Below are 21988 nucleotides of genomic sequence, written 5' to 3' on the forward strand. Positions count from 1 at the left end.
AGCCGGGGCGGTGCGGAGGTGCTCGCTCTGCCAAAGGGAAAGGCCCAGCTCCCTCCGGAACCTGCCGCTGCCCCGCGCCTGGGAAAGCGCATGGACGCAGGGTAAGGCCACCAGCCCTCGCCTGCCTCGGCTCCAGGCTTTTCCTTTTCTCAAAGCTACCCCATAGGTCCTTTCTGTGTGTCACACGTGGGACAAGAAGGGACGGGAGGACACCAGACTCTCACCACGAGCTGTTTTGTGATGAGACCGATGGGGGAGGAACTTCCTCCCCCCTGGCAAAGGCTCCTGGCAGAGCATCCGCGGATGCCGGCTCTCGCGGATGCAGCAGAGCGCGGTGGACGGGGACACCGCCCTGCTTTCGTTTGAGCTCCCGGCCCCCGCGGCCACCCAGCTGACTCAGAGGGGCCCGGGCGACCCCGCCATCACTCAGTTAGAAAGTGGTGATGGCTCAGCTGCCCTCGCGCTCAGCGGCTCCAGCCCTCAAAGCAGGAAGTTTTCAGGCTTTCACTATGAGATGTCGGTACCGAGTTGAAACGAGATGCTACAACCAGCGGTGTGGGAAAGGAGCAGCTGGGGGTGCCTGGGCAGCACCCGTGTCTGGCAGCGCAGGGACGGGTCCCGCTGCTCCCGGGAGCGGCTGCGCGAGGAGGAGCACGGGGCTGCAGAGGAGGAAGGCAGCACAGGGCTCAAGATGGCTCCGCAAAATGTGTCGCTCCGGCTGCCGGGCACGAAGGGAGAGCCGCGCTGTGCTGCCCGCTGCATTCGGGCTCCCAGAGGGCAGGGAGCGCTGTCCGGGCGCCGGAGGGGCACACGGGGTGAGGATGACTCTGGTCATGCCTGTGCTGAAGGCTTTGGCTGGAGAGCGGGCTTTGCCACAGACCCCTCGTGCGCCGTCCTGGGGGAAATTCCTCCCGGTAACCCCTCCTCGTCTCAGAGCAGAGGCAACATTCCTGCTTTGCGTTATTTGGGGGGCATAATATTCCATTCAGTAACGTTCGCAAGCTGCTTAGAAGTGGGAAGGTCATTTTAATGTCTGAACAGGACAGATTTAGGATGTCTCCATCATGGCGTCGCTGTAAACGTGCACTGTGCATCCGGGTGTCTGAGCTGTCTTCATGCCTTTACGGATTTGTGTGCATTTCCAACTAGAGCTTCCCAAGAAAAAGGTCGTAGCCTGTTGGTAAATGATGTTCTTGGGATAAAAGCAGCCTCATGCCTAAAAAAGAGACAGGATGAAGGCTGAAGGGCTACACCGAAATAGGCAGAATTCTCCTGCGGCTGTTTAAGTGGTCGCTGGCTGCGGGGATACAGGAACACGTATTTGTAAGAGCTGCAACGCCACCCCAGCAGCAGCACCCCCGGGACAGCCGGGCGGCTTGTGTTCCCTGCAGTCCTGCTCTGGGGGAAGGTGCCTCCAGCTGAGATGCTCTGCAGCAGCGCTCACCTGGCTGTTTCTCTTTGTCCCCAGAGTGATTTATCCTCTGCCAGACTCCCCGGCTGTGAAGATGTCCCAGTCATCGCCAGCTGACGAGGGCACGACGTTTGAGCACCTCTGGAGCACGCTGTAAGTGGTGGCTGATCTTGAGCCCTTCGCTCTGTAATCTGTGTTGGCACAAATCATCACTGAGGCCCGAGGGGAGATGAGTTCCTCTTGCATGCTTCAGTTTTCACATATTCCTTCTCCACACTGAGAATTTTGCTCCTGGGGATGCAGGGACCAAGCCTGGGAGGATACGCTCTTACCCCTTGGTCTCCACTCACGAGCTCATCAGGCTTGGTGGCTGCCTGATTAAAATGGTTATTTTTCTAAAATTAAACATCTTCCAGTCACACCAAAACTTTTGCAAGTGTTTTGGCCTTTGAGCCTCACGCTCTAAATCAAGCAAGGAAGAAGGACTGTGCTTCATTTCATCCTTTCTTCCTTGGTCTCCTCTCACTTCGGGACACTCTGAGGTGGCAGATATGCCCGAGCAGCTGGGTGGATGGAAAACTTCCCACCTCCGCTTGCTTCACCTGCCAGGCACCGGTTTTCCTGAGCACAGCCTGCTGTGCCATGGGAAAATAACAGCAGAGCACGGAGGGAGAAGATGAGAACGGGAGAATGTTCATGGGAACTGCAGGTTGCTGGGAGGTGGTGGCGCAGGGGAGCTGAGTGTCCGCTGTCCCCATGTCCCCAGGGAGCCGGACAGCACCTACTTCGACCTCCCTCCGTCCGACCACGCGGGCAGCAATGAGGTGGCCAACCGCACGGAGGTCACGATGGACGTGTTCCAGATGAGAAGCATGAACGACTCGGTCATGGTGAGTGAGCTCAGCCCGCACGTGTGGGAGCTGCATCCGACACAACCGCGTGTTCCCTGCGGCGAGCTGGGGGCTCCGGGGTGGGACGTGGGCTGGTGGTTGGTTCATGAACCAAACACAAGGACCACACTTGTGCGGGGACTGACCACCTGCCACTGATGACTGTTCTGCAGGTTTGCAGCCGAATGGTTCAGTGTTCTCTAAAAGAGCTGCTCCCGGTTAGCAGGTGACGCTGCTGCATGCAGCGGCAGGGGCTCGCTGCTGTGACGGCGGCGGAGCTCGAGTTCCACGGCAGGAGGAAAGTACAACTCGTGTCAGTGTAAACGAGCTGTGTAGCGAAGCTGTGAGCGAGGCAGAGCTGCTGGAGGGTCACATCGCGCTCCCAAAGCTGATGTGGGATGTCCGGGTCACTTGTGCGTGTTCCGTGCCCCGAGCAGCGCGACCTCCCAGGAGCATCCCTGAGCAGCGCTGGCCCTCGGCAGCATCTCCCTCCCAAAAGCCGCCGTTTCCATCCCCGCCAGCCCGCGTCCCCTCCCCCAGCCCCTTTTCCCTCGCTTTTCTCTTGCTTTCCCTCCCTTCCACGGCCTTTGTCTCCAGCGAGCAGGAGCCGGGCAGAGGGGTCAGGCTGGGCTGAGGTGCTAATTGCTAATTGCCCCTTGCTGAGCTCCTGTCGCCTTTCTGCTCGTTCCTGCTGTAACCAAAGCCGAGCGTGGCAGAGCCGGTGCAGCCCCCGGTGCTGCTGGTTGCGCCGGGGCAGGGCAGAGTGGCTGCTGGCCCTTGCTCGGGATAACGAACCGGTACTAAATGTTTACACTGGCCCCACCATGCAACCCTTTTTGCTTAGAGATGACAACGTCAGGGCTGGTAGTTGGAGCTTTAAGCTTTATATATGACACAGCTGCTGAGCTCCCTGTGCGCGGGTCCGTGTGGGCGCAGTGGTGCTGGGGGTGGGTGCTGCACCCTGCTCCCACCTTTCGAAATACACCGGCCGCTCTCTGAACTGCTGGTGTGCGTCAGTGTGCAGCCCACGCTGGGGCCGGCTGAAGGAAACACCGTTCCCTACCTGCCTCGGCTCGGAAGGAAATCTGCCTGGTCACTGCAGACATCCATCTATCCATCTATGTATCTATCCATACCTCTCCAGCTATACATCTATTCATATCCATACGTCTAGATATCTGTCTAGCCATCTATCCCTATCTATCCCTATCTATCTATCCATCCCTAGCTATATCTAGCTATATCTATCTACCTATAGATCCCTATCTGTCCATCTATCTCTATCTCTATCTCTATCTCTATCTCTATCTCTATCTCTATCTCTATCTCTATCTCTATCTCTATCTCTATCTCTCTTCTGTATATATCTCTATCTCTACCTCTATCTCTGTCTCTCCATCTAGACATCCATCTATCCACACCTATCCATATCTCTCCATCTAGGCAGGGATAGCTCCACGTCTCCAAGACATGGAGCTATCTCAGAGTCACTGCATCGTCGGGTTGATGCCAGGGCAGCCACCTCAGGTGGCCAAATGGGTTTCCAGCCCCGTGCAGCTGCGAGCAGCTTTCTGGAACAGAGTCTGGTGGGGGGTGACGATGGAGCTGGACCCCCGCTCTCCCTGCGGTGGGAATGGTTGGTATCGCCCAGTCCATCACTGGGCAAGCTGGGACCTGCCCTGCGCTTTAATGAATAGTCATGAGGGACAGAAAGGGGTGGGCCCCGTTTTGTTGTTGGATGCAGCGAGTTGACAGAACTAAGGGAGATGAAAAAGGCAAAAAAGCCAACAGACGGCAGCACACGGTGGCCAGCGCAGCATCCCTGGCGCTGCCCGCCCGTCCCGCTCCCGCGCTGCCGCATCCCACCCGCCTTCCCACCGCGGCTGTCCCCATCGCCGCCCCGACCCCATGACTCCCGTGGCAGGACGCTTCCCAGCGCTCCGTGAATCCCCAGACAACTAAAATGCTGTACATCAGCGACCCGATGCAGCATTACACCACGGTAGGTGCTACCTGTTATTCATGGGTTTTGCCTTGCTGCTTTGGTTTGGAATCATCCTCTGCCGCCGAGGGCTGCGCCAGGGGCTCATGGTGGTGCAAACCTTTCCATCCCGCGGCTGCCTCAGCCCCTCTCGTGGCCGATTCGCTGTGTGCGTGTGGGGTGCTCAGCTCGGCATTCCGCCCCTGCTTTGCCTGATCGGGGCTGCAGAGCCCAAGGTGCAGTGTAGGGTTTGGTGTGACGGGGTGCAGGCTCCCTCGCCCGCGTCCCTGCGGATGGGGGTGTCAGCTGGAGCATCCCTCTGAGGAATGAGCACCCTGTGGTGCTGGGCACCAGCAGCGCCCGTTTGCTGCCACTGGGACCTCCTCAGCTGAGCTCAGGGCACATCCCTGTGGCCACAGCCAGGATTTCTGCCCTGGTTTGAAGCCTCTGGGAGGGTAGGGCAGATGGAACGGTACCTGAGCTTGCGGACGATACATTTCCAGCCCTGTCTGCAAGCGCTGAGATTGCTTTCTTGGTCAAAAGAGGTTTGTGTCTGCTCTAAGAAAAGTCAAACACGGGCACAGACATGGTTAGAGCTGGAAAGGTGCGGGGCTCTGCTTCCCCACCAGAAATTACTTCATTCCTCTTTTTTGCCTTGTCTGTGCTGATACAAAGCACGTATGTGCTGGGCTCGTTTTGTGCTGCAGTGCTGTTCCTTGCGAGTTCATTGCTGCAGTCACGTGAATATTTATCTCTGTGTTGGATAAACATGTGCATGTATATGTATATGTTTACAGACAAACACACACAAACAGCGTGATGGGTTTGCTGACGCTTGCACACACACACAAACACTGCTGCCTTCCATTTGTCTTTTAAGGGAATGTTTCCAAAATGTAGTCGATTTTTGAAAACAAGTCGGTTGCTTTTCCCCCTGCACGTGACTTCGGCACCTCTGCCAGCGGGTTCCCGAACCGCGGTGCCTGCGGCGCCGCCGGTCGCTCTGTGCTCCAGCGGACCCGTCGGGCAGCAGCTCGGATGCTCCGGGTCTCGCGTCCCCTTCATGTGCCAAGAAATCACTGTTCTTCCCCAGGGAAGGCTCCCTCCTGCGCGGAGCTTGGGATGCTTGATTTACCTGCCCGTTAAGCTTTACAGCCACGAGCCTCAGCTGCTCGCAGTCCTGGCTCTCAGCACCACCGGCTTACAAAATCATGCAGGGATGGCTTTTGTGGAGTTTTTTCTGGCCCCTTCCAAGGGTCACCGAACCCCCCGCCTGCCCTGCAGCTCCCGAGCTCGTGGTTCTGAGCAGAGACATCGCCGGGATGCGAAAGGCTTCCCGGTCACATCCCACTTGAGGAGCAGAGCAGCGTGGGAGCACACGCCGTGCTGCGCCGGGCGCTCTGGGTGCAGCCTGAGCTCCCTGAATACGCACATACCTGTGCCAGGGAAGCGCTGAAATCACCTCCTTGGCTCAGTTGCTGAGCACTTGCTCCTCATTCATTCCTAAGGCACGTGGTGGGGCTGGGGCGCCGGAGCAGCCTGTTCCTGGAGCCCTTCCCTCGTCCCAGAGAACAGCAGCTCCGCCGTGGTCCTCGGGGGTTATTTGGGTGGCAATCAGCCCTAACGAGCTGCAATCCCCGTTCCCTCGCTGCTCTCCCCGCTGCTGCCCCAGCTCTGCTTCCCAAGGGCGATGGAGCTGCAGCCCTCCCGCCGCCGCCCCCGCCCCGGCTTCCACGGCCGCTTGGAACGCCCGTTTGCCAAAGTTCCTCGGAACTTTCTCCCCAGGAGAAGCCTGGGATTGTGGAAAGCGTGGACAGGGGTGCTTTGGTTTTTGGCAGGGCTATTTATAGAATGGCGAGAAGGAACCAAGGGGTTTACGCACATATTTTAGGGGAGAAAATGGCTGTATGTGTAGAAGCAAGCCAGATCTTGTTCAGCATTCCTCCAGTTAGTCACAGGCTCCAATGACCTTGTGAGAGATGCAGACAACAGGAGAACTTTCTTGGAGAAGGATGATTGCCTCTAAACCATTATACATCGGAGCTGTTTGGGTGAGGTTGGATCCCAAGTTAAAACACGTCTCCTGATTCCTGAGCCGTGAGCCCTTCGGAGGAGCAGGCGGGCGCGAGTGCCGCAGAGCAGCGCTTGGGCAATTCGGGAATTGAACGTTCACGGGGAAAAAACATCCCACTTGCTTTGAGAAACAGTTATGTTGGTTTTTTTTTTCTTAATATTAGTGTATTTGTCTACCATATAATTATTTTTTTAGTCTGATTTTCAGATGAAAGATTAAGGCTGCTTGAGCCATATGGCTTTTGAGAGCGCAGCTTTGGTTAGTCCATACCTGCAGGTAAAAGAGCTGCCAGCTCTCACTGGGAGTATCTGACACTAATTGTTCAGAAGCGGAATTAAAACCAAAAAATTGTCAAAAGCCCGGATTTGGTCCAGCACGTCTGGAATAAGAGTCAGAAGGTGCACAAACAGGCACGTTTGCTCTGTGACCTGACTGCAGCACGGCACGTCGCAACTGCACGCTTTGTAGGTTTGAGGTTTTCCCCAAATTAGCCCTGCATTGGGGAAGCCGCTGACAGCAACATCCCGGGTAGGAAATGAATGGCACAAACCACCATTCAGAGCTGGTTCTTCATCGAGAAACACTTGCAGAGGTGCTGCACCCGATACACTCGTGACAAGGGACCGTGTGTGGGGGGTGTCGGGAGCACAGTGGCTGGGTGGTGCAGTCGCAATGGGAACGGTGCTCTGGCTGAGGATGGTGGTCGCCTTGTGCTGGCAGCTGCCCCAAACCTCCACGCTCCAGCTGCTGGAAAAGCCACCGCCGAGCAGAGCCCCGTGCATGGGACGGAGCTGTCACCACCCGCCCCGCAGCGGGACACATCGCACACCTGAGCAAACCCCGGGAAATCCCTGAGAGACCGTGCACAGCCCCATGTGCTGGAAATCCAGGGTTCCGGGACATCCCGCTGCCTCTGGTGAGGACAGAATGGGCAGAAGGGGATGATTTAAGGGTATTGGGTTTGTCCCTCGCACCAGTGGTGACCTGTGCCAAGCCCCAGGTGACCCAGAGCAGTGATTTTGGCCGGCCCTCCCGCACGCTGGCCCTTTAAGGAGGCTGTAATAGGACACCTGGAGCCCTGCAGAAGGGTGGCTGAGGTTTCCATCTCTCTAAACTGGCTGGTGTTTTCTTTTTTCCCTCCTCCCCTTTTCCCTTCCTCCAGTCCCAGTTCAATTTGCTGAACAACAGCATGGATCAGAGCATCGGCAGCAGAGCAGCCTCCACCAGCCCCTACAGCTCCGAGCACACCTCCAATGTCCCAACGCATTCGCCCTACTCGCAGCCCAGCTCGACCTTCGACGCCATGTCCCCAGCTCCCGTCATCCCCTCCAACACTGACTACCCCGGTCCCCACCACTTTGAGGTGACGTTCCAGCAATCCAGCACCGCCAAGTCGGCCACCTGGACAGTAAGTTGCATGTGTTCTTGCCTGGGCTAGCGGGATGCTTGCTGCTGCACACGGGGAGCTCCGCCGCTGCAAATGCCCGAGTGTCTGGGTGGTGCTTTGCAGTGGGACACAGAGCGCACGGTCCCACGGGGTGGCTGCAGGACGCTGCCACCATCTCGTGGGGACTTCACCCGCACAGGTGGCCCTGAAAGCAAAACGAGCAGGGAACATCAGTGCTTGTTTCTCAGGGATTTTCTCCAAAAGGAATGTTAAGCACAGCAGTTTGAACGTAACTTATCTTGCAGCAATTCCCCAAACTGTGGGTAAATGTCCCTGAAAACTGCAAAGCTGGAGGAACGTCCTGGGGAAGTACCTGCCTCGTTCTCCTGGCGCTTCCCTGCGCATTTCCCAGCGACCGCTGTCAGTGGGCGAGCGGGGCCGCGGCTCACATCTGCCAGGGCCGTTCTCAGCTGTGCCGTAAATTCTTGCTTGTCACTTACAAACCCTTTTCGTCTCGTGTCAGAGGAGTGACTCAGTCGCAGAGCAGGTTTTGGATCGCGGCGGGAGCGCTGTGCGGCACGGCGCTGTGCGGGATGCGGCGGTGCCGCCGGGATGCAGGTTGGGTCCAGCGCCCGTCTGACCGCACGCGTGCACCCGGCAGAGGGGTGTGCTGCGGGGCAGGGACCCGCGAACCTGCAGCCTGCGTGACGGCTGCTTTGCTTTTTGCGGCAAAAAGTCCCAAATTCACATCCTGTCTCAGTATAGCGCCGTCTCTATTTTTAAGAGAAAAAGGCACTTGTGGCTGATGTTGGAGGCATTTCTGTGGAGAGCCGCTCACCAGCACGCTCGGGGCGGGCAGGATTCCTCCTCTGGGAAACGTGAGCGGAGCAGAAAGGCTGAGATGAGACAACTGACACAACAAGGCAGTGATGGGGTTTTCTGCAGGGCAGCTGTCTGACGTTAACACAGAACAGGCAGAGCAGACCAGGGGCGACAGATCAGCCCAAGGTGTGATAATGACTTTTATTTCTGGAAGATGATGTGTTTAATTGCCAAGGCAGTCCTTCCCATGGTAGACAGAAGGCGTCCTTAGATGCTTTCGAGAGGGCAGACCCCCAAGCCTTGGGGAGCAGCTGGACCCCAGAGATGCCGGCAAACAGCCGCGGGCAGCTGTGAGCACCTGTGGAGGATGCTCCGGCGTGGGAGCCGAGCGAAGTGGTCCAGAGCGGAGGAGCTGGACGCCTGAACTGGCTGTGAGACTTGTCAGGGCAGTCGGTGAGGTGTGCGGAGCCCTGACCCGCGGTGCTGGCCGGTTGTGCGCCCCCCGGGAGCCCAGGTCTCACCACGCAGAAGCTGAGCCTTGCGGAGAACAGAACCGGGTCAGCAGCACCTTGCACCCCGGAGAGCGCGGGGGATGTTTCATTCACAAAGTAACCGCTGCAGGACCGCTGGTGTGGGTGCAGACTGTCCTTCTGACCGAGGCTGCCACGCGGAGAGCAGCTCTGCTGCAGTGACAGCCAGGTTTGCTGCGGTGACAGCCAGGTGCGCTGCGGTGACAGCCAGGTGCGCTGCGGTGACAGCCAGGTGCGCTGCGTGTCCTCCCGACCGGCGGCTGTCACAGCCACGCAGCCGCGTTCCTTGTGCTGGCAGCCACTGTCACAGCCACGCAGCCGCGTTCCTTGTGCTGGCAGCCAGCGCTGCTCTCACCCTGAGCTCTGCGTTGCCACGGCTGCTCTTGGAATCCCATCCTGGTTAAATGAGGAAAGGAATTTAGCAAAAAAACCCACATGGTATATAGTGCCAGTCAGTCAATATACAAGTTATGCCTGTAGGCAGTGCGATTCTCTACATAAATGGTGAATGTGCAAGCAAGACCAGGAAAGCGGCTGGGAAACACAGGCCCTTGGGAAGGGAAGCTGGATGTGCGGTCAGTGGGCTGGGGACAGTGACATCTGACAGCTCGGCCATGGGCCAGCCAAGGGCAGCTGAATTAACCGTCTTGGTGTGTGAAAGGACACACGTGGTTTGATTCAGCACTTTGAAAGCAACAATGGTAAAATACACTCCCTATGTCACCCGTGGCCAGGGAGGCCTCGTGGCTTTTGAATACTTGAAGATTAACTGCACCAAATCTGGGCGCAGATGATGGAGGATCCAGCCAAGGAGCAACGGGCAGCTGGACCACAGGCAATGCCAAACCAAATAGACCGATGCGAGTTGTCTTGCCAAATCGTTGCATGTAGTTCTTTGACACGACCATGAGCTTTGGTTGATCGAAGTGTGCAGCCCTAGAGGTTCCTGGTTTCACAGGGTTTTCACCGATTCGCTCTGGATTTGGTGCTCTCCGTGCTCCACGCTCAGGGAAGGAGGCTCTGAGGAGCCCAGGGCCACGGCGTGGTTGGACATGAGCATCCCTGGGCATCCCCCACGGCGTGGTGGGAGATGAGCATCCCTGGGCATCCTCCACGGCGTGGTGGGAGATGAGCATCCCTGGGCATCCCCCACGGCGTGGTGGGAGATGAGCATCCCTGGGCACCACCCAGCCCGCTGCCCTCGCGTCCACTCTCCAGACCCACCGCTGACAGAACAGAGCAGCTCTGGGAGGGACATCCAAAGAGAAGGGAAGATTTGGAACAGATGCTTTGCAGGGCAATACCAGAGAAACGTTCCGCGTGAAAGGTCTGCACGAGAAGAGCAAGGCTGGCTGGATCTCAGCCTGCACAGGAGATGGTTTCTGATAGCAGGCAGCCCTTTAATCTACTAGAAGAAGACATAACGAAATCCAGTGCTTGGAAGCTGAAGCCAGGCAAATTCAGACTAGAAACAAGGTGGAAATTTTTTAACAGTGAGGATAATTAACCATAGGAACGCGGTGGATTCTCCAGCTCCTAAAGTATTCAAATGAAGAGTCTGCATATCTCTGGAAAGATAAGCGGTACTTCAAGCAGATCGCGTTGGCTCCGTGCGGGAGCAGGCGGGGGTCTCGGGCAGCAGTGCAGGAACGAAACCAGAGAATCATCTGATCTCTCTAGCCCTGAGATGCTGCATTTCTACATGTAGGAAATGGGTGAATGGAGAAGGGGCAAAGACTTGGGACAGGGCTTTGGAGCCGGCGTTACCAGGAGCAGCTCTGTCCTCGCAGAGGGACGCTGGTGACACGGGTGTCCCTGCTCCCGGGCTGGGCCCTGAGCGCCGCGTTGCCACGAACTCCGCACCAAAGCAGCCGCGCTGGTCTGAGCTGCGGGAAGCCGCCGGGCTGCCGCCACCTCCCTTTTCATTTTTAATGGCCTTCTTATCAGCAGAGAGCAATGGCCAGATGCTGAAAATAAGGTTGCTCCCCGCAGGCTGGCAGCCCCTCGGGCGGCTGCTCCGCAGCGGGAGGGGGCAGGATGGGGCACGCCGGCAGCTGCCCGGCTGCTGGGAGCCACCGGGGCTCCCGGCTCGGCGGAGCTGCCCGTACACGCCGCCGCGAGCTGGTCTCGGCTGTTTTCGCGCCGGCAGCCCCTCGCCATGCCGGCCAGCTGGTAACTGATGGATAATTAGTATTTTTCTCAAGTCGGATTTGCGCAGACCGGTGCTCCCTCCCCTCCCCAGCGCTGTTGCGTGTGCCAGAGCCGGCAGAAGCGTTAATGGGGTCTTTGGCCTCCCGGGGCCGGGCTGCAAAAGGACGCGGGGGCTCGAGCCCCCGTGCAGGGTGGCTGCCCAGGCTTGCATGGAGCCCCCGGTGCTGGGGACAGATGAACAAAGCTCCGAGCTAAGCATGGGGGGGTCCTGCAGCCTGGGTGCAAGGGGTCCGGGCCACATCCAGGTGTCGCTTGCTGCCTCGGGGAGCAAACAGCCTGCGGTGGGGAGGCTGGAGATGTCAGAGCCGAGGTGAGATGCTGCTGCTTGTTGGGGTAGAGGTGGTTGTAAAGAGGAGGGAAACACTTTCAGGAGCATCTATAGCTAACAAGCCCCCTCTTCAAACTCCCCCTGCGTTTTATGGAGGTGTTTTAGGGAGGTACCTGTCCAACAGCCTGGGGACGGGCAGGGATGGCTCAGCACACCCCACCTCCCCGCCACAAACAGCATTGTTAGTATCTGGATAGCTGGGCAGAAGAGTGTGGCTGTTCTGGCGCGCCGGGGCAGGAAAGCAGCCCCAGCACAGCCGCGCACAGCCAGCCAGCCCGCGGCAGGCTTCCCCAGCCCTCGCAGGGCGGGAGGAGGCTCCAGGAGCTCCAGACACAATGGAATTAAGAAGAAAGGCAAAGGAATTCAGCGCGTGATGTTCCAACACGATCCCGCTATCAGCCCCACTATCTCCAACGTGTATGGTATGCGCAGGTCAGGGAGCGACTCTGGCAGCGCTGCGGGACGGCAGCCGGGGGAGAGGTGCCAGGGATGGGTGCTGCTCCGGCCGGCCCCTGGGGGGCTGAGACACACGGGGATGGAGGGACCCGCTGGAGCATCAGAGATGACAAACAGGCTGGGGGTGCCCCGGTAACCCAGGTCCTGTGCCCACCCCGCAGTAAGAACAACACAGCAGCAGCTCCTGCAGCCCCGCGCAGCCGGGGTGCAGCGGGAGGCAGCGCATCCCCCCGCGCCCAGGTCCGGCTGCTCTGCTTTTTGCATTTTGTTTCCACCAGTGATTCCCAAGCCCCGCTCAGCCTCTTGCTCCCCATACCCAGTCTTGGTAATGCAGCATGAAATAACCACCTTGCTGGATTTTCAGCTGCTTTTGTGGATGGGAGGAAACTCCAGAGCCAGCTTGGTCAGAGGACCCGAGTGTCCAGACACAGAAGGGCTCAGGCTTACTAGAAGAGATTAAACCAAGCCCCAACGCTGGCTGAGCAGCGGCTGGGATCCTGGCTGAAGGATGCGCACCCAGGAAAGGGACAGGACTCCTTCGGGTGCCGGGGCAGCCTCCGAGCCAGCCGCGAGGGTTTGAGCACCAGTGATGCGCTGGACACATTCGAACCCAGCTCATAGCAGATGAGCTGCAAAGTAGCTGTGGGAGGAATTTCCAGCTCAGTGAGAAGTTATATAGGCCGGTGATTAAAAAGCAGTTATTAAAAAAAATTAGAAAGAAAAAAAAAATGAGCTCTGTAGTCGGCATGTCTTCCAGGATCTGTCGTAACAGATTCGTCCGAGCCGGTTAACGGTATTTGCGGTTTGCAAGATGCTACATGTCTGAGGAAGATGACAGACACATTATTATCACCTCCGCGCTGCGATCTGTCCGAACCTGCCCCAGGATGCGGCTCCGCAGCTGCTTGCCGGGGAGCGCAAGGAAATTAGCAGCCGGAGGCAGCACTTTTCTTCTCCCTCCCTTGCCAGGCTGGTGGCTTTATTGGGATCCACTGACTGCAGCCCTGGACACGTCTCGAGTAGAGCTAATGAGGAGACTGGAATGTAGAAGAGGAGGCTGGTAGGGAGGAGGGGGGAGGATTTCTGGAAAAAAAGTAATTGTTGAGCAAATCATTTCCTTCAAGAGAGGACTTGGCTGCAGCCCTCCCGATCAGGCAAGTCTAGACGCTTCGGTGTCAACAGTTGAAGATAAATAAGATTTTATCAGCTCCGAATCTGTCGGGACACATCCTTCTAGCGGTTTTGCTGCCCAGGGAGGGCTGGGGGGAGATGGACTTTGCTGGGAGGGCTTTCCAGGCAGAACATTCAGGTTGTTTTTGTGCAAGGCTGTCAGCATCCAGAGGGAAGAGCCGCTCTCCCACTGCTGCTGCTTGCGCGGAGAGGCGGCCGCGGGGCTGCGCAGCAGAGCGGGTCCCCGGTCCTTGCAGGGTGAGCAGCAGCAGATGCTCAGACTGAATTTCAACGCTGCTCCACAGCTGCAGCCGCATCAGCCACCGTGGACCGCGCTGGGGCACCCGCTCGTAGAGATCTTGTGATGTGCAGAACGCTTCCTGCAGAAAAAGCCCCAGAGGAACGTACGTTCTGCGGGTTTATGTAAGCTTCAGGTGGATTGCTCAGCGCTGCTCCTGCTGTTCACAGCAAACCAGCACCCACAAGCCGCAGTGACACGTGAGCCTGTTGTGCTCCACAAACGCGCGGTCACAGACGCGCTCCGGCATCCCCGGTGGGCGCAGACGGGCAGACAGCGGCGGGCCGGGGCAGAGCAGCGCAGCGAGGCGGCCGCACCAGCCTGGGTGACCAAGTACCTGTATTTTGATGTCCCAGGTTCCACTTGTGACCGTCGTGTCTCGCATTTGAGGGAAGCGCGGTGCCTTCGTGCTCTCCGCACGCTGGGCGCCTGCGCTTCAGCTGGTAAAGTACCCGTAACCAGATGATGCAGCACAGCCCTGCACAGAGACGCACGTGTGGCAGATTATCAGTGAGCACAGAGAAACACACAGGAGCGGAGGCACCTACTCTGCTCGGAGCCCGAGCACGACGCGCACTTTGCTGTCCCCTATGGAGACCATACATTGCTGAGGGCTGTCCCTGCCTGAAAACAGGCTGGGGATGCTGAGCCTCCTACAAACATCACGCTCGTTTGCCTGGTGGCCACGAACAGGCTGGTGTGCGGGCCGGGAGCGCGGCCGCAGGGGCACAGCCCCACTGCTGCCCAGAGTTATCAGCAGAGCTCTTTAAAAGAATAGCTTGTTATTGTGGAGGGATCTTTGAAGGCAATCCTGGAGCTGTTAAGACACGATAAGGTTATCAGCGGAGGCATGCCGGTGCTGAGCGGCAGCCTCTCTCCCTGCAGGGCAATCGCTCTGCTATTTAACAGAGATTTATCCATGTCATAACATGGTATAACGAGAGAATTTGTTACCAAAGAACTTGCCATAATGCACCTCTGCTCTTCCAGAGCAGTTATGTTTCCCAGGCGTGTTGGGGGCTGCCCGGGAATGTCTACATGAAAGGATCCTTTGACAGGAGTTGTCAGTATTTTAACACCTGGCAAGGAAGAGCCCCCCTCCAAATAACCCTTGTTTTGCCAGGCTGCCTCCTCACAGCGAGGGTGCGAACCCCCGTGGCACCGCGGGCCAGCGGGTTACGGGGCCATGGCCAGCGGTGTCTCCTCCCTCTGGGCAGAGGGCGGGACAGTGTCCCCGGTGCTCCCAGCTCGGGCACAACCTCCGCTGGGGACGCAGGGTCGCCCCCCGCACACTCACCTGGCCCCGGAGCCGCGGGGCAGCCAGCACCAGCAGGTACAAGATTTGGGGGTTCCGGTGACAGATGGTGTTTCTGAGCATCCTCTCTCTCTGGGCAAGTCCAAATGCCTCCGATACTGAGGGTTAACTCTTGCTGCCACATTAAGCTTCACATTACAGCCCCAATGACACCCTCTGAGCACCACAGCATGTCCCTACTCTCCCAGCACAGAACAGAGTGTGGCCGAGGGACATCCCCCTGGTCCCCCACCTTGTCCCTGGGAGGGAGCTGGGACCCGCTGCTGCCACCACCCATGGCCCAGCACATCCCCAGCACCCCAGAGCTGCTGCACTCTGCCCAACACGAGCCTCTGCCCTTTGTGTCTTCCCTAGAAGTACCACCTGAAATAGTTTATCTCGTTTGCCTCGTTAGCAGCCTCTGGGATGCTCGCTCAGCCCAGGGGTGGATCTGCTCCTGCAGAAAGGGCACCGGGATGGGGAAGCACAGATCCCTCTGGAAACTTCCCGTGGTGCTGGTGCACTAGACCGGGGTTACAGCAGTGAGAAGGTGAGGGCTGAGCCCCCCAAATCCCTGCCAGCCCCCCACATCCCTGCCCACAGTGCTGGGCGAGCACTTTGCTGCTGCGTCCTGCTCCAGGCAGCCCTGGCCAGCGGCGCCTCGCGCTCCCCGCACACCTGTATTTGGATGGCTCAGGACACGCTTTAACATCCTCGCAAACACTCTGCACGGTGGTATTTTTTTGGCACCGGGCGTTATGTTGTGGGGATGAGATAAAATAGTTTGCGCAGGAACATGCCCTGCCATGCCGGGCCCGGCTGCTCCCTGCGCGCCGGGGTGGGCTCCGGCACAGCAAACACATTCCTCGGGAGCTGGAGAACAGCGTGGCCCTGGCGAGGGGAAGGGAATTGCGCATCCCCGCACCCGGGAGCGCGGACGGGCGCTGGCAGGAGGGCACGGGATGGGCTGCTCCCAGCACGGCACCGCCCGCTCTGCCCTCGCAAGAAGCGTTTTACTGCTCATGAGCCATTCTCTATAAGCAGCGACTCTGGGCGCTGCCTCCATCGTCCTCCCCCGCAGGCAGCAGTCCCCAACACGTCCTCCGTGAGCCGCGGCTGCCGCGCTGAGCAGCTGCAAAGGACCAAGTCGTGGTCAGGATGAACCCGGCTGTGCCACCCGGGCTGGTCACAATTAAACTGCGAGGTCCTGCATAATCACCCGTGATTCTGTTCACAACACAAAGTGCAATTTCCTCGGGCCGCGGAGCGTCGGCACCCTCGGTGCTCCCAGCCCTCGGCTCAGCCAGGGGCCGCGTGTGGTCATGGACTCAGGGTAATGTTTCCAGAATGGGCTGAGTGCTGGATGAACAAGGGTTTATGCCAATTTTCAGCACTATTTCCTCTTAGTCCCAGCGTAGTGAGTGTTCCTGCCAGGGCAGAGCACCCCAGCGCCTTCCCGCAGCCCCCGGCCCTCCCCTCTGCCTGGCTGTACCTGCTTTACATGGAAAGCAGATACCGCGTAGTGTGTGTGAATTCAGTCACATTTCAATATTTCCATGGGATGGACAAATATTGAGCCTAGAGAACAAATAGTTACCCCAAAGCCAGGCTTTTGCTGTGGTTGCTCTCACCTACGATGCACTGGACTGTGCGATTGCAGTTTGCAATGCCGTGGTCCATCGCAGGACCCTGCAGTTGCAGTTTGCAATGTCGTGGTCCGTCGCAGGACCCTGCAGTTGCAGTTTGCAATGATGGGACCATCGGCACGAGCCCCCACATAGGGACGGGAGCCCCGGGCGTGCAGCCCCCGTCCCATCAAACCCAGTGACATTCACCCCATGGGCATCTCTTCTTTTCCAGTACTCCCCCCTGCTGAAGAAACTCTACTGCCAGATTGCCAAAACATGTCCCATCCAGATCAAGGTGTCCACCCCCCCGCCGCCAGGCACCATCATCCGGGCCATGCCCGTCTACAAGAAGGCAGAGCACGTCACCGAGGTGGTGAAACGCTGCCCCAACCACGAGCTCGGCCGCGACTTCAATGACGGTGAGTGCTGCTCCCCCACCAGGCGGGGGTCCCGGCCCACCCTGCGCCGCAGCCCCGCGGGCACAGGACGGGGGTCCCGAACATCCCTGCCCCCTGACGCCAGGTTTCCCCGCAGGCCAGGCAGCCCCCGCCAGCCACCTCATCCGCGTGGAAGGCAACAACCTGTCCCAGTACGTGGACGACCCGGTGACGGGACGGCAGAGCGTGATGGTGCCCTACGAGCCCCCCCAGGTACCGCTGCTGCAGGGCGGGGGCAGGACCAGCCCCTGCTCCAGGGAGAACCCGCTGGGGACGGGGCTGCTTGGAAGGGCCGAGGGCAGGAGCGTCCTGCTGGCCCCGGCACGTCTAAGGCCACCCCTGCTGGGTCCCCGCGCTGGTGGCAGCTCTGTTGGAGCATCCGCAGCTCCCGGCCCTGGGAAGCATCCCAGAGCATCCCGTTCCTGAGACGTGGCACATAAAGGGAGATCCCCCCCAGTCCTGCCCTGCGGGACCTCGGGAACCCCCGGTCCTTGTACTGTCCCCTCTTCCCAGCTGGGACCATGCCCACGTCACCCAGCCTGCCTCCCCCATTGCCCCCGCTCAGCCCCTGCTCTCCCCTCCCGGGCAGGTGGGCACCGAGTTCACCACCATCCTGTACAACTTCATGTGCAACAGCAGCTGCGTGGGAGGGATGAACAGGAGGCCCATCCTCATCATCATCACCCTGGAGACCAGAGAGTGAGTGGCTGCGGAGCAGGGGCGGGCACTGCGGAGGCTGGGGGCCTCGGGAAGGAGCAGGGGGCAGCTCCAGGGGACAGGGACATGGGGGGACGAGGGACCCAGCCCAGCGCTGGCGTTGCCCCGCAGCTGGAGCCTTCCTCTCCCCAGCAGCTCCTCTCCCCAGGAGACGCTGCCGAGGGGCTCGCAGTGCCTGGGGCTGTGTTGCTCCCTTCCTCCCTTCCCACGCAGCGATGGGCAGGCGCTCTGCTGCTCGTGTTCCTGGAACCGTAACGCGCAGGGCTGAGCCACAACGAGCAGAACCGGGGTCACTGATTTCTGTCTGTCCCCAGCGGGCAGGTCCTCGGGAGGAGATCGTTCGAGGGACGGATCTGCGCCTGTCCCGGCAGGGACCGCAAGGCTGATGAAGACCATTACCGGGAGCAGCAAGCCCTGAACGAGAGCGCGTCCAAGAACGGCAACAACAACAAGCGCAGTGAGTCCCCTCACGTGCTAACGAGGACGGCGTGCTAACGAGGAGAGCACGCTGACACTCATCCTCTCTCCTTTCCAGCCTTCAAGCAGAGCCCGCAGGGCATCCCAGCGCTGGGCGCCGGCGTTAAGAAGCGGAGGCACGGGGAGGAGGAGATGTATTACGTGCCTGTAAGTGTCAGTGAGCTGCGCCGGGTGACAGCGCGGCTGGGGACGGTGGTGGCATCGTCCCCTCTGTGAGAAATGCCATAGGGACAGGGTGTGGGGCAGGATTGGGCTGCACGGGGGCTGAGCAGAGATGGAGAGAACAGGAGCAAACACTATCTGTGCCTGCTCATGTCCAAGGGAGTCCTGGAGGCCTGAACAGTCCTGGTGACACCCCCTGGTGTGGGTGGGTGGGAAAAGGGGCCACGAGGAAGGTGTTGGGTGGGACGGGAGCAGAGCGAAGCCCTGGGCTTGTTCCCTCTCCCAGGTGCGAGGCCGGGAGAACTTCGAGATCCTGATGAAGATAAAGGAGAGCCTGGAGCTGGTGGAGCTGGTCCCGCAGCAGCTGGTCGACTCCTACCGGCAGCAGCAGCAGCAGCTGCTGCAGAGACAGTAAGTGCCACCCGGAGCAGCTGGGGGGCTCCAGGCCGCCCTGCTCTGGGCTCCACTGGCTCACGGCACGTCGGGGCGCAAAAGCGATGGGCAGAGGGGACCTCGGAGGGGACGGGGGCTCCACCCCACCCTGACCGCCCACTCATTCCCCTGCGCAGGAGCCAGCTGCAGACACCGGCCTCCTACGGCCCCGTCCTCTCGCCCATGAACAAGGTTCACGGCGGGGGAATCAACAAGCTGCCGTCGGTCAACCAGCTGGTGGGGCAGGCGGCGCAGCACGGCCCCGGCTCCGCGCCCGGCCTGGCGCCCATGGGTGAGCTCCTGCGGGCGGGGGCGCGGCCCTGCGGGACGGGGGTGCCCGTTCGGTGGTGTCTAACGGTCTGTTCATTGCATTGACACCGTGCTGCCAGGACCCGGGATGCTGAACAGTCACCCCATGCAGCCCAACGGGGAGATGAACGGGGGCCACTCGTCGCAGTCCATGGTGTCGGGATCGCACTGCACGCCCCCGCCGCCCTACAACCCCGACCCCAGCCTCGTCAGGTAGGGACGGCGTCCGCACCCCGTGTGTCTCGTCCTCCGGCGTTCCTGGCTGTTGTCCCTCGCTCTAACCTGCAGAGCTGTCTGGCAACTGGTCACCTGGCCACTGGTCCCAACTGAGAAATCACTGCTCAGGAACTCACACAGACCGTTCTCCTCTGAGAAAGCAAAGCCCAGCCACCCGCCAGTTAGCAACCTCTATTGCCCTCGTACGCCTCTGTCTGGGTGATCCATCCCTGCTTAATTAAAAATTAAATGCATCCGAGCGAGAGCCTTTCCCTGCATGTCAAACCAGCACGTAGCTGGGTGACCTCCCCTTCCCCGTCCCCACCAGCGATGCCTGGAAGTGGCTCCACGTGGCTCGTTTCCATCAGACGTGCGGTGACAGGTCCACGGCCATTTCTGAACGTTTCAGCCTTTACGTTTCGACAGACACGGTCCTGAGCGCAGAGAGGCCACACACGCAGGCGAACGGGGCGCGTGGCTGCGCCACGGGCAGGCGGGAGCAGCCCCCGCAGCCCCCGCAGGGACCCGAATGCCTTCGGCCCCGCAGCCACCCCTGCGAGCGCAGCTTTGATTCCTCACACGTTAACGCCGCTTTACTTTCCAAATTCTTTCTGCAGTTTTTTAACAGGATTGGGGTGTCCAAACTGCATCGACTATTTCACCTCACAAGGGTTACAGAATATTTACCACCTGCAGAACCTATCCATAGAGGTAAATGCTTTGGGAAGATCTGTTCTTACCACTTGTTTCTATCAGCTGTTGATCTGAAAAGCAAGGACAAAACTGGTTTAAAGGAAAGGGAAAACTGCACCAACCCGTCACACAGCACACGCGCCCCCCAGGATTCACACCTTCCCTTCCTGCTCCTTCAGATTTAGCAGCAGCTCAGCCATCGGCAGCAACCACAACAGTCTCAACTGGTTCTCCAGCCTGTCAGAAACAAAAGAGCAGAGATCCCCAGACCAGACCTCAGGTAGATTTTCACCTAACACAGAGGAAAAGGCTGAGGTGCTGAGCAAAGTCCCCCAGAGCCCAGGGAGCCGGCGGAACAGCTCCGCTGCCCCACAGCGGCTTCTCAGTCTGATCCGGTCTCACACCTTCCCGTTAATCCTTAAAGAGGCTGAGTCAGGGAGTGCAGCCCAGAGTTCGTACTAAGGGATCCCTGGAATGAAATAGCGCAGGTCAGGCAAAAGCTGCTGAGAGCAGTCGAGGGGACACGAAGTGCCTGAGCTTGCACAGCATCAGCTTCTGTGGCTCTGGGTTGACACGCAGGCTCTCGGTGACAGTGTGAGGGCACCACCGAGGCAGGGGAACGAGAAAGAGTTAAAAACTACATAATCGTAGGCCCTTTGAGCCTTAGCAAGCCCCCTGAAGCCCAGAGCTGGCATCCTGGCCAGACAAGCTCCGGTCCCGATCCCCTCTTCCCCGGGCAGTTGGCACTATCAGCCGCGGTGACCGCGCCGGCGCTGCCGGAGCCCGGTGATTTGTCAGTGGTAGCGGGGGCCAGTTGTGTAACCGTAGCCTGGTCGTCAACCCTTTCCTGAACTAACTCCCCGACCCTCTGTAAGCTGTCAAAGGAAACGTCCAGCATGGCCAAACCTCCTATCAGATCACTGAGCTGTGTGTCTGAGTCGGCATCTGTAATTACTAATTGCGTACTCGCTGTCTGCACTCATTAACACGTGAGTCTCTGTGTTTGCCATTAACATGGATCCCTGGCAGTTCTGTGCTACGATGGTGCTTGTGCTGGTGCCCCAGTCCCGAGGGTAATGACCCCGTTTGGCTCCACAACCCCAACCCTCAGCTCGTCCCAACCTGCCACGGCCCATTCGGGAGCATTAGTGACCGACCCTGGGGACACAGTCGGTCCCCTGAGGCCACCAGAGCCGGCGGCACCTGGACGTGCTGCCCCAGCCTCCTGGCGCGGGACCTGGCTGGCGGGAGGACGCTCCCCGTGCTGCTCTGCAACCCGCGTCCCCTCCCTCCCACCGTCACACCACTCTGATGTGAACCCACCCCCCAAAATAACCTCATTTCTAACCTGTAAATGGTCACCCAGCCACTGGCTACAAATGAGAAACACCCACAGGCTTGGTGCTGCGACCCAGGGGAGCTCCAGGCCCACCTTTGGGTGCTCGAGCATCATGCCCATCGAGCTCAGGGTCCGGGTGTCCGGGGCTCGCTGCCCCGGTGCAGCCGCGTCCTGCCGGCCGTGCCCCAGCACTGTTGTCCTTCCAGGATCTCGGAGCACTGAAGATCCCGGAGCAGTACAGGATGATCATCTGGCGCGGGCTGCAGGAGCTGAAGCAGAGCCACGAGTACGGGGCGCAGCCGCTGCTCCGCTCCAGCAGCAACGCCGCCAGCATCTCCATCGGCAGCTCGGGCGAGCTGCAGCGGCAGCGCGTGATGGAGGCCGTGCACTTCCGCGTGCGCCACACCATCACCATCCCCAACCGCGGCGCTGCCGACGACTGGGCCGACTTCGGCTTCGACCTCCCGGACTGCAAATCGCGCAAACAGTCCATAAAGGAGGAGTTCACGGAGGGAGAGATCAACTGAGGGGCTCTGGGGGGCAGCAGCGAGACTGGGGGGGAAGCGAAACCCCCTGTGAAAAATACTTTCAGCCTTGGGCGTCTGGAAAGTTGATTTTGTTGTCCAGATGGGAACTGCACGGCCCCGAGCCGCAGCGCAGAGGAAGCGGCGGCAGCTGCGGCGGAGCCGGCTCAGTAAAGCGAAGTGGGGAGCCCGAGGATCCTCG

The 21988-nt window shown here is 59.4% G+C and overlaps 1 protein-coding gene across 1 annotated transcript; it reads left to right on the forward strand.

Moving 5' to 3' along the window:
* Positions 1–1505: 1505 nt before the first annotated feature.
* TP73 (tumor protein p73) lies at positions 1506–21803 on the forward strand (the record flags this gene model as incomplete). Its single annotated transcript, XM_082069600.1, has 13 exons — positions 1506–1564; positions 2178–2301; positions 7519–7764; positions 16713–16899; positions 17015–17130; positions 17507–17616; positions 17949–18091; positions 18170–18258; positions 18560–18684; positions 18843–18997; positions 19095–19227; positions 19848–19941; positions 21469–21803. The coding sequence occupies 13 exons, from the start codon at positions 1506–1508 to the stop codon at positions 21787–21789; spliced, it is 1902 nt and encodes a 633-aa protein (XP_081925726.1). The 3' UTR covers positions 21790–21803.
* Between the last annotated feature and the right edge of the window lie 185 nt (positions 21804–21988).

Source organism: Streptopelia decaocto, assembly GCF_964273445.1.
Source record: "Streptopelia decaocto genome assembly, chromosome: 20".
In the NCBI taxonomy this organism is placed as follows: Eukaryota; Metazoa; Chordata; class Aves; order Columbiformes; family Columbidae; genus Streptopelia; species Streptopelia decaocto.